The sequence below is a fragment of the Vanessa atalanta genome, chromosome 9 (genome assembly GCF_905147765.1).
Source record: "Vanessa atalanta chromosome 9, ilVanAtal1.2, whole genome shotgun sequence".
Taxonomy (NCBI): Eukaryota; Metazoa; Arthropoda; class Insecta; order Lepidoptera; family Nymphalidae; genus Vanessa; species Vanessa atalanta.
The window spans coordinates 12,051,833-12,063,979 of record NC_061879.1 but is presented as its reverse complement, the minus strand read 5'-3'; the positions used below and the strand labels follow the sequence as shown (position 1 = coordinate 12,063,979).

Sequence of the window (12,147 nt, the reverse complement as noted above, 5' to 3'; positions counted from 1 at the left end):
ATGTCTGTGGACAATTCAAACACGGAAGAAGTAAAACTTAATATATATCATTTGTATGTTAAATCTTTCCTCTTGCTTTCCTGTAATCTATGGGAGTGATTTCGTGAATAAGGACGGAATTGTGTAACAGTAAGCGCGCACTATTTAATTTGACCAATAAGCGCGCACGGTGCTAGTGTTGGCCATCAGATGGTACCAATCCATTTTCCGAGAGGATAAATATAATGTTGTTAATTACCAAGGTATAATGTCAGATGTTACTCATCTAATGCTAATACTGTAGAGGTATCTTTTTAATGTCGTTTTGTCGTATCACATTTACGTTTCATACGGTTTGGAATCACGATTTAAAAAAATATATATTTCAATCTTTTTTTAACAACACGTTAAATAATAAGTAAAGGAAATAGCTAAATAAAATATTATTTCCTTAAAATATTTGTATCTATTTTTAATTGTGCAATAGTTAAGTACAAATATATATCCAGTCCAATATTAAGAGAATTTTTCCTTCATATATTAAATTTATTTTTACTTTTTTTTCATTTTTTTTAATAATATCGGTTGGCGGACGACCCATTTGCTCGTCTTGATGGTAAGCGATGACCGTCGCCCACAGAAAATGGCACTGTAAGAACTATTAACCACTTCTTACATTCCTAATGCGCTACCAACCTTGGGAACTAAGATGTTATGTCCCTTGTGTCTGTAGTTTAGTTACACTGGCAAAATCACCCTTCACACCGGAATACAACAATACTGAGTACTGCTGTTTGGCGGTAGAATATCTGATTAGTGGGTAGTACCTACCCAGACGTGCTTGCACAAAGCCCTAACACCAAGTGAATGTTTAAATTGATACATTAGTACATCGATATAATCAAAATCAAAATATACTATATTCAAGTAGGCTTTTAAAAGCACTTTAGAACCATCATTTTAGAAAACTATATTAAGTGACGCTACCACCAACGATTCGGAATGTAGATTCTATCGAAGGTGGAAGGCTATGTCCAAACTGCCTGCTACGTAATGCCTCAGGCGGAAGCAGTTGAGTCCATGAGGTCAACTGCTTCCGCCCATCTGTGTGTCAGGTAACCTAGAAGACCATCAGCTGAGCGACCCGACGGAAACCGTATTGCCGGTCACTACACAGCTGGTGCTCCTCTAGGTACCGCAAGAGCTGGCAGTTAATAATGGACTCCATTATGTTGGAGAACAAGGAGGTGATGGCTATAACTGGACTGGTAATTTGAATAGGCCTATAATTAGACGGGTAGGAGATGGTAGAAAACACACAAAGAGTTTATGAGTAAGAGTTCTGAAGCTTACTAATGATCTAAATCGTTTGTTATTATTGGGTTGTTAATACTTCAAATAGCTCGACGTTGGACGGTGGTAAGAACTGGTACTCGTATTGAAAGGTACCAGTCTAAAGATGAGGCCAGTAATCCATATTGGGACGAATCTAGGCTTTTAAAGAAACAATTATGTTCCGGTGTGAAGTAGCATCCCAAGCATTAGCGAAAAACCAATACGGATTATTTTTATTTTAAATTCATAAAATCAAGTTTATTTACTTATCAAAAGGTAAAAATATAATCCAACACCTTGTAACAAAACCACTTCTTTATAAAATTATATTACAGTTTTCCAAAAATGTAAAAATATTTAAATATTGACAGCACAGTGGATATTGCGAAATTATTTTTCACATTATGGTTACACTGCCATCATAGTAGCGTTGATTTGACACTTGACAGTTACTCCCACTCAGGTCTGAAACTTCTGAAAGTATTGATTATTAGATTCAGTTCAGTTCAGTTTGATTCTGGAATCTGAATTCTGATTGAACAACTGATATCTCTAAAGACAAAGTTCACATTTTATTTTATCAAATAAATTATATTTATTCTTTTTTCTGTTGTTCGTTTATAAAACTGCATTTTTTATCGTTTAACGATCGTATGAAACTCTATAGAGTATTCGTTTAATTTTTTTTTCAATATATAATTTAACTTCATAATGCAACCGGCTACAGAAATATTATCCTTTATGGATTTACTTGATTTAGATGAAGACATAATAGATGATAGAGCGAAAAATATAATGGATCGAAGTACATTTACGAATGAACATCTATCGAATTTCATTAATTTGCTGCAGTATAAGCAGTTAATCAATACACGTGAAAAGAGTGAGTGTAATAATGATGAGGAATATAATTTTGTCGCAAAACTTATACTCAATGCGAACGAAGATAACGTCGAAATCATTTGTAAAATTATAGAAATGGTACTAATGTTACACCCTAGTAGTATTATAAATAAATCAGAACATCTGTTACAACAAATAGTCGCAGATGTGTATCTACCATCTCCAAAAGTAACATTGACAACTGACAATGAAAATGAAAACCTCCAAACTACACTGCTACAATTAAAAATTTGCGTGAGCATTTTAGATGCAGTCATACTCAGCAACAGCAAGCTTATGTTGCCGTTTCTTGATATTCCTTTAGAAAACATCATTTTTAGTAAAAATGATAAGTTACGAGTATATTTCCTCACACATGCTGTGCCACAATTTTTTGAGGGCATCACAGGGTACAACATTCTTGACAGAATATGGAACTCTCTAAGACAATTTAAAGAAAATGTAGGTGAGATTGCATTGCAAGTGCTATGTTGCCTTTCCAATTATTATCTACCAGTTGCAGATAAATCAAACAAAAACATTATCGAATCTGATGTAATTACTCATAGCGAATTTTGGGATTTTGTCCTCTCAGGACTATTAAATAAAGATGTAGATAATACACAAAGGAAAAAATCAATATATTTAGCTAAAAGAGCAATTGATTGTGCATTTATTAGCGAAAAAAATATCAACATAAGAACTACAACTACATTTATTTGGGATAGAAAAAATAAAATTACCCTAAAGAATATCTGGGATAATTATTTTATATTAATAGACAGCTTAGAAGAGAAACAGAGCAATATTGTTTTGCCATCTTTGAAATTATTTGATACTGTTAAAGGTATTGGTAATTGTTGGTTGAACTGTGCATTTTACATTGGCTTGCGTCATGATAATGCCCAGGTGCGATATCAATGTTTACAGTATCGCATGCGATTGAAAATTGCTAGCGAATTGGAAGCTGTGTCTATATTTGATGCCATTAATGATATAAATTTATTTGAAAATTACTCTGATTATGAGACTCTCGAAATGGAATTAAAAAATACTTTAAATGATACTGATTCATTAATAAGTGTACTTAAAGGTGCTCCGTTGATAAAATGGTCTCCTGTACCTTTATATAATTTGACGACTACCCTATCTGAAGTCTGTTATGAAGGATTATTAGATATTGATTGTTCGAATCTAATGGAAATGATAGTCAATATATTAAAAATACCTTGCAACAATATAGTAATAAGAAAAGCCATTCAAGTCAATATGTCATATTTTATTGGAAATAATTGTTGTCAGTTCACATGGAAGGAATATATGAATATATATCCACACTTATATTTGGACTTTGCAACAAATAATCCATTAGCCGAGTTCATTAAAAATAAACTTATCATACCTGATATGAAACAGTTTTTGCAACTGCTACCATTTTCACACATGAATATAGACTTTGCTGTGACATACTTCGAAGGTCATGATAATACTGATTTCATTAAATTGATAACTGGTATAGTTAAAAACATAAAGGATATAAACTACAGACAATATTCTAACAAAAATGAATGCTTAAATGATGTAATTTTCATAGTGCAACTTTATAAGAAAGCTATAAAATATAAGTGTGCACTTTATGAAAAATTGGATGACTGTGCACCGGCAACATTAGAAATATTATTACAATATGTTGCAACTTTACTCATTAACGATATCACATTTGATATTGAAAAGATTACCCTGCTCTTTGAAGGCTTGGATTGTATGAGTTTACATATTAATACCACTAATGAAAATGATTACTTAATTAAATTGTATAAATCTACAATACTGATTCTAAATAGCACTATTTCTGATTTAACCAAGAAATCTCTAAGTATATTTATTCTTAATACATGCTTGAAGGCACGTTTTTTGGTAGAAAAATATGATCAGGAAGTACTGGATGTAGATACATTCATAAACATGGTAAAAGATGTGAAATTCAATGAAAGTATACACAAAGAGAATAGTGGCCGATTACGAAATCTATTTTATGAGAAATCCTGTGAAATAGTCCACTTTCTATTGAGCGACACATATTATAAGATCAATAGTGACATTTTAGATTATATTTACAATGTATTAGATAGCGGAGGCTATGGATGCTTAAAATGGATACTTAAGATAGTAAACAAAATACTTCCGTCAATAATAAATAACAAAGATATTAAATTCAATGTAACGGAATTTTTGAACACGATATGGAAAGAAATCGAAGAATTAAAATCTAATGGTCAGTATATGAAATGCATTCAAGAATTTGTCATCATAATTACACAGGATGCGTTACTAGTGCGACCAGAATACAACAACGTTGTTGTTTTGTATTCTAACAAAATATTGGAGTATGCTGCTATTAAGAATACACCGTTGTACTGCTTAGTAAAGCAAATGAATGAAATTAACGTATCTGCATATAGTCAAATGATCTATGTGCTGTGTGAAATTCTAGTCTATGGTTTTGTACCAAAGAAAGATCACAGGTGAGTCATTAATATTGTTACTTTTATACTTAGATAATGCACGTATACAGGATTATTGGTAATTCGACGTATTCCCGTCAGGAGGGAAGTCACTTCGAGCAAGAATTTTAATTAGGCTAAATTACACAATGTGTTAATAGCTACTGAACTATTTCCGTTTCTAAATTTTATTTTAAATATTTTATTTTTTTTTACATTGTGTATTGTTTTTTATTTTAATTTTGTAGGAATTTGAAAGAGCGACATTTAGTCCGAATTCGTTCATATTCGAATACGAATTTCCACCAATGTCCTGGTCATTTTATATCAGTTGCTTTGAAATAAATTCCTAGTTGTTATACATTTTTGGAAAGCTAAGAAAACGATAATGTTTTTAAAATAATCTGCAGAGCAGGTTTCATAACGATTCTTTTTTGTTTTTAAGGCATTTCTGTGGACAAACAACCGAAAAAATATTGAACTAATATCGTTTTCCGTCTCGCATTTTTAAATTTGGGCCGATATTTATCGTTTTAATGTTTATAAATAACTAGTGTTAAATCGTTTTTATAGATCTGAATAAAAACGAGATTTAAATTAATACTTTTTTTTAAATAAATTTTTAAGTTGTATTTTGAGTTATTTTGAAAAAAGCTAAAAAAACGTTATAACTCAGAAATGGTTCACTTTTGCATTATGCATAGGGGGGTTAAAATTATCGTAAATAATCACTCCTATCACCTTCTAACGGGAATACGTCGAATCCCTGTATATTTTTTAATAATCTAATAAAAAAATATAGGTATTATTAAACAATTACATATCAAATTAAAAAAAAACTGTTGTTAAAACAAAATGGTTTTAAAGACAACTGCATAAAATTATTAATTATAGGTATTATGGAGAAGAGTTGTTAATTTTTTTTTTAGAAAACCTAGCATTACAATTGCATTATTACAATGAAATAACATTAATTCAATTAAACAAAACAGATCACATAACTTTTCCTAATTGATAATCGTTTATTGACGTCATAGGCGCGCTAGAACAACGTGGCCGTCACTAGCTTTAGAGAGCCTTTTGATTTACTAGTCAGAGAAAAAAACCTTTAATCTATATGAGATGAATTGTACACGAATGTATGCGAGTTTTATTGATTTGCTAAAATATAATAAATTGAATAAGGTAAAAGGGACGAAACATCATAGTACCCAAATTTGGTGGCGATGTAGGGGATGGTTGATATGTCTTACAATCACGTCGTCGTCATCAGGCATATTTACCAGCCTACATACCTATTTTTAATAAAAATAAACAAAAGAGGGCCAGCGAATACTGCCGAGTAAGGCAATTTAGTAATTAAATTTATTGTGTAATTAAAAACATTATAATAATATTTCAGAATTGCTGAGAGTGTATCTGTTGAAATATTACAAGACAAAAAATATGGTGTGAATAAAGAGTAAGTATGTTTCTTTTACTTGTGAGAAGATCACAAGCAGTTATAATGTGTGTTTGTCTATCTAGTTGTCCGCCTAAATTTTGAGAAAACCTAATAAAGGATTATATTTCTAGATATTTGTGAATTTAATTGATTCAATGTTCGTTTTCAGAGGACTCATTTTTAATTCTCATATAAAAGTGCTGGCAGTGTCAATACTAAGTAAAATTGACAATCCAGAGATTCTTAACACAGTAACGTGTTTTATAATAAAAAAAGTAGAGGATTTATTCAAAAATAAGCAACGTTACTACGGCAACTCTCTTCACGATCGATCATTACAAGCTGCTGTGCAAAGCTTGATTTTCATCTTTTTTAAATCCAGAAAAGTTAATTTGGATAGTGTTTTGACATGGGCCCTTAATTTCTTGGGGAAAATACCTCACCAACCACTTGTAAAAACATACTTTGAGTGGTACATTGCTTTGGTTTATTATTATAAGGTAAGGGTTAGAATTTTTTTATATGTGTTTCTGTAAACATTTAATGGCTTAATAACAATATTCTTTAACTATTTAAGTAATAATAAAGGTAAATTTAAATTTTAGGGTAACATCATAAATGGAAATGTTCTTAACGAATTAAAAGAAAATAACGTGCCTATTCAATCGCAATTTATTATATTGTATTGGGTTGTAACGCACAAATTCAAACTTAGTTGTTGCCGAAACGAGGAATTTGAATGCGTTATGGATTTCTTCCTAGCGAATATAATGGGCCCTATCTATAGTACACGATTGTACGCTCAGTATTTATCAACCAGACTTTTTGAGACGGCTAGTTTGTCGAGTACTACTTTAGATTGCGACAAATATGCATACAGTGTAGATGTTATAACCAAAACTCTACAAGAGGCCGAAAAAGCAAAGGACAAAAGTTATACGAAACTCATTAATGATTATTTCGTTCATATTTTTGATATAGTCGAAGATTTAACGCCATTTGCTATATATTGGGGTGTGCCGCAAATGTACGATGGTTTCAATGATATTATTGAGACCGATTTCTTGGCAAATTATCTTGGAGACATAAGTGAATGTATAACCGGTGAACCAGATGATAAATTATTCAAAGAATGGAAAGAGAAACATAAGTATAATTGGTTTAAAAAACGATCAAATCGAACTCAAGAGCAAAATAGGTTGTATGATAATTTGGAAGAAGCTCAAACCATTCAAAAGAAATATGTGCCATGGAAGAACATGATCGATATAGACGTTTATACTAGTGAGAAAAAAGTAAGTGAGAATATTTAACTAGTAATTAAAATATTGTGTTTAAATTTTAAAAAAGTAATACCTCACACGCTCTTCCCATTACTCAAACGAGTAGGTTGGGACCAGTGTATATTTCCAGAACATCCTGTCTTACACAGTGGCTTTTAAATACGCCATAAGTTTTAACTTCTTAAGTTAAGCTTCTAACTAAACGGGTTCTTGACAATGTAAGTCTTCTAATTCTTGTAGTTCTCAATCCATTTTCCGCCATTAAATTACTTTAAAAACATTTGGGTCATGTTAATAACTCATTGCACCTTAGAAATATTGTAGCTATTCTGATGGATATTTCGCTGTTGCGCACTATTTGAATTTTTGGGGGTAATAAGTTCACTAATTCAGCGATATCAGCGAAATCTCCTTTGAGGACAGAGTTGGTCGAGTTTAGACACGGTAATTAGAAAATGCATGGCTAATATACGACGAAGCTGATTATATACACGCTTTTATAAGATTTTTGCATATTTGCAAACGGGTTTGTAATTTGTAAACACAATATTACTTTAAAGTAGACACGATTTTTAGCTTTTTTATACCCAATTCTAAACTGCTAATTCTAGTGATATCGTAGACTTGTAAGAGTTTTTCTTTAAATAGTTTTGACCTTGCTTTATGTTCCTGCCACGTATTATAACTATCATTAAGTTAATTCGATTTTTAGAAAAATAAAAGTGATCTTATTGTGGTGGCTTCGCTTATCGATAAACTACCAAACCTTGGAGGAATGGCTAGAACCAGTGAGGTATTCGGTGTCCAGACTTATGTAGTGGACAACAAGAGGCATTTGCAAGACAAACAGTTCCAAGGATTGAGGTTAGTATAAAATCTACGAGCATGCGTCTATGAGCTCTGCAATTTTTCTTTACAAACGATCACGTCAATCTTCGCATTAATTATACACTTTTTCTGCAAGGACGACTGAAATTTAATGTGCCTATTTTGTGTCTATACTTATTTTCGAGCTCTGTGGTGAATAAGTTCTAATTTGCATTGGGCTCAAAAGGTGGTGTATCATTTTGTCGTTTTTCTAGTTTTTCCATGATGGCAGTCAGTGACTTTCAGTATCTCGGTTCTTTCGTTCAAATCAGTTCAGCTTTAGAAGAAGTGGAAAAAGTAATAATGTGTGGAATTGGGGATAAATCACAGTAATTAGTGAACCAATGTCTATGGTATGCGGAGGGATGTCATATTACAAGAAGAGTGTTCTAAGGCGGTGAAGAGAAAAGTCTGAACTTGACAAGACATCTATAAAACGGAAGTATAACAGGATATAAGACTTGAATTTATGTGGCAATTAAATTATAATAACACTCATTATAATAATATTATAATAACGCTTTATTCGTTATTATTATAAACAAGAAAAATAAAACTAAAGAAGTCAGAAAATAGAAATTGTGAACAGAAGATATCTTTACGAATTTACAATATAGACAAGCTCAAGAATACGCAAGATTAATAAAATGATGACGATACGCTCTTGAATTAAATTATTATTATATAGGTTGAAGAATCTATCCATCTAAAATTCTACCAGCTAAGATCAGGCTGTGACAACACCGATTCCAGCCAAAAACGCAAACTTGGAACACAATGAGTCAAGCTTAGATACGACCGTTGGAGCGAGCGGCCGGCGAGCAATTGACAAAGAGCGAAGAAGAGCCGAGCGAAGTGTTCGATTTGGACTAGTTTTTGAATCATCGAATCTTTGTATTGATACTGGCGATACTTTTGTTTTACCTACATGGTTCGTGTTTTTATAGCTCGAGGCTACCCATCCATCGGAACCTCGCGAGAATTTATGCCCACTTCGTCCTACAAATCGGCCTTCTGCGAAATTATGTTTAATGTTACGTATAATTTCTTTATTCTGATGTATACTTTGAGTAATTTTGTATACAAATATATGTGATTCGCAGTAATCTCTTCAAGTAAACTAGATAAGAGCAAGCGAATGAAATAATTTTAATTTAAAGAATGCTTTGCCTATAAATGTTGTTTAGGGGGTGATTAGTTTTGTTTTATTGTTTGTGTTGCAAACATCAATAATTTGTGTTGTTGTGTTCTGGTAGAAGTAAGTGAACCATTTAACTACAGACATGAGGGACATAACATTTTAATTCCCAAGGTTGATGGTGGATTAGATTTTCTAACTTTAAAAATGTCTATGGGCAGTGGTTTCCATTTGCGAGTTCGCCTACTTATGACAAACAAAGTCAAATCAATGATAACAGAAAGAGGATTTTCAACGTTTAATAAGAAGGCCGTCAGATGTTTTAATGACGAATGTTTCAGTGTATCGGCAGAACGATGGATTAACGTTGAAGAAGTGCGTCCCGGGCAGGCTTTGAAGGAATACCTGATGAAGAAGAAGGCTGAAGGCTATTCTATCGTGGCAGCTGAACAGACTTCCAGCAGCACACCATTACAAAAATTTAAATTTCCGAAGAAAACTCTTCTCTTACTTGGGTATGTAGATTTTACTGCCATTTTTTGGCTTGTTAATATACATTTATGTTTATATTCAAAACCTTCCAATGAACAGCGTGGTCGTAACATACTGATGACCGATCACGGCGTCCAATCTCAGCTTGCTATGCAAACTTGCTATTATTTTTGACAAAACCATTTGAACAATTCAGTCGCTAGACTGGCAGTAGGGAACTGCCCTAACTAACCTCTGTACAACTTTACATGTATGACCCTTGAACAAACGAGTTTTTTTTTGTATAATTTGTATAAAATTTTTACAGACATGAAAAAGAAGGCATACCATGTGACTTGCTGCCCTTAATGGAGCATTGTGTGGAAATACCGCAGCAAGGAGTCATTCGATCTCTGAATGTGCACGTTACTGCTGCTATATTCGTTTGGGAGTATGCTCGGCAGAATATGTTATAAATTCATATACAAATATCTCGTCAATTCCTTATAAGAATATTATTACCCCTGTATACACCCGTACACCCCTGAATATGTGTCTACAAGGGTTGGTCCAAAAGTAATAATTTATATGTAATGACTATCTCGACTAGTTTGTCAACTTTGGCAATCTGTTACTGTTTTAACCAAGTCAACATCTATATCTGCAGCAGTTATTTATTCGAACACAGATATTTTCAGCCACACTTAAGAGTTTTTAAATCGTTTCATTTCACGGTTGATTATCCTCAAAAATCATTAAATTTAAATATATTTACTTGCAATGCCGTCTTTTAACTTTTTAGTTTAATGGAAAAAAAGGCCGAAAATGTTATATTTTATTTAAATAATAATAGCTGTTCTGGTTAATCATTGCGTTTAAAGTATCAGTAAAAAAAAAATCATATAAATTACTATATAAGTTATGTGAACACTATGTTCAAAAAGCCGGTTTACCGTGACTGAACTTTTCTTTTATCTCACTGGATTGTTATGTGGACGTGTTACGTGTTTTACCCACGTGGAAGTAGTGAGTTCCATATACCCTTGTATGTGGAACACACCGGTTCACCGGAATACCCGCTAAAAAACCAGCGGCACCCTCTTCGTCTCTACGGCGGGCGCCACGGGATCGCTTTCGCGTGCTACCGCGACCCCATGACGGTCGGCACACCAATGCCTCCATACTTAGGGGGAATTCCCGGGACCTGGGTGAGCCCAGATAACATGATAGTAACAGATACAGGTTTGGTAAAACTGAGTCTAAGGTATTCAAGTCCAGCGAACTGAAGCTTCTGAACTAAAAGGATTTTGCATCGATGTCAATGGCGAGAACATCACTAACCTACGATTTGTTAATAGCATAGTAGTCATGGCTGATACCTTGTAGGATCTCTGCACAATACCCGATGATCTCAGCAGTCTTCCTGCATGTGGGTTTAAAAAACATGGACAAGATGAAAATCATGTCCACGATTTAATGCTAATTAGTTAAAACTCAAAAAACTCTGATTGCGACATCTAATGTCTTTCGTTTCATAATTCCGCCTACTAATAAACAAATGAAATATTCCAGAAATTATCACCTATTTAGTAAAGATGACGGAAAATTTCTGGCAGTGTCAATGAATCATTCATCAATAACATTACTTTTGGATCACCCCTCTTATTACTCAAATTTCAATGTTAGTGCATGTTTAAATACATAATATAATTAACCATTTAAATTATTAAATGTTATCCATCAAATTGTTTGTTTTATTTAACGCTTGCTTTTTTAAACCCTGTAAACTTAAACCATAGTCAATAATAATACTGTAAATAAAATATTTGGAATGGCATAATACGGACTTTTATGGCACAATTAATAGGTAAAACTATTGGATAACCTAAAGTTTTAAACATGCTTTTTAGACTGCAAAGTGAAAGTAAACTCTGAATTCTGTAGATATTTTTAGTTTTCCCACATAATAATTTAAATCTTTGTTAAAAAATAAGGCATATCATAGGAGTTTATAATAACTGTTGATTTTCACGCAGATATTAAAATTTTATAATAATTAAATTAGTGGCAAAGAGGAACTTCCGAGTGTCTTGTGGGTTGAAAAACAGAACCTATATTTCGAACTGGTGGACGCTTTAGGTTTTAAAAGTTAAAAACAGTGCTTTAATATAACGTAGAAAACTGCGATAATTTGTACTAATGTGGCACTGGTGCGATTAAACAGTACTTAAAAGTATCTAAAGT

At 32.6% G+C, this 12,147-nt stretch overlaps 1 protein-coding gene across 3 annotated transcripts; it reads left to right on the top strand.

The window, feature by feature from the left end:
- The first annotated feature begins 1,772 nt into the window (after window positions 1-1,772).
- On the top strand, window positions 1,773-10,972 carry LOC125066333. 3 transcript variants are annotated; one of them, XM_047674379.1, is made up of 7 exons: window positions 1,773-4,721; window positions 6,103-6,162; window positions 6,314-6,644; window positions 6,750-7,439; window positions 8,140-8,291; window positions 9,774-9,947; window positions 10,232-10,972. In XM_047674379.1, the coding sequence occupies exons 1-7, from the start codon at window positions 2,026-2,028 to the stop codon at window positions 10,377-10,379; spliced, it is 4,251 nt and encodes a 1,416-aa protein (XP_047530335.1). In that variant the 5' UTR covers window positions 1,773-2,025; the 3' UTR covers window positions 10,380-10,972. The 3 variants fall into 3 exon arrangements, with proteins under 3 accessions (XP_047530335.1, XP_047530336.1, XP_047530337.1); XM_047674380.1 differs by lacking the exons at window positions 9,774-9,947; window positions 10,232-10,972 and adding an exon at window positions 7,534-7,645 and having other exon boundaries at window positions 8,140-8,197; XM_047674381.1 differs by lacking the exons at window positions 9,774-9,947; window positions 10,232-10,972 and having other exon boundaries at window positions 6,750-7,443; window positions 8,140-8,260.
- Window positions 10,973-12,147: the final 1,175 nt, after the last annotated feature.

What these genes read in the sequence shown, in the direction of transcription:
- LOC125066333 (XM_047674379.1), top strand. Translation starts at nt 2,026, where the DNA reads ATGCAACCGGCTACAGAAATATTATCCTTTATGGATTTACTTGATTTA. An exon ending in GTACCAAAGAAAGATCACAG is followed by an intron (nt 4,722 to 6,102) that starts GTGAGTCATTAA and finishes ATAATATTTCAG; the next exon opens with AATTGCTGAGAGTGTATCTG. An exon ending in AAACAGTTCCAAGGATTGAG is followed by an intron (nt 8,292 to 9,773) that starts GTTAGTATAAAA and finishes CGAATGTTTCAG; the next exon opens with TGTATCGGCAGAACGATGGA.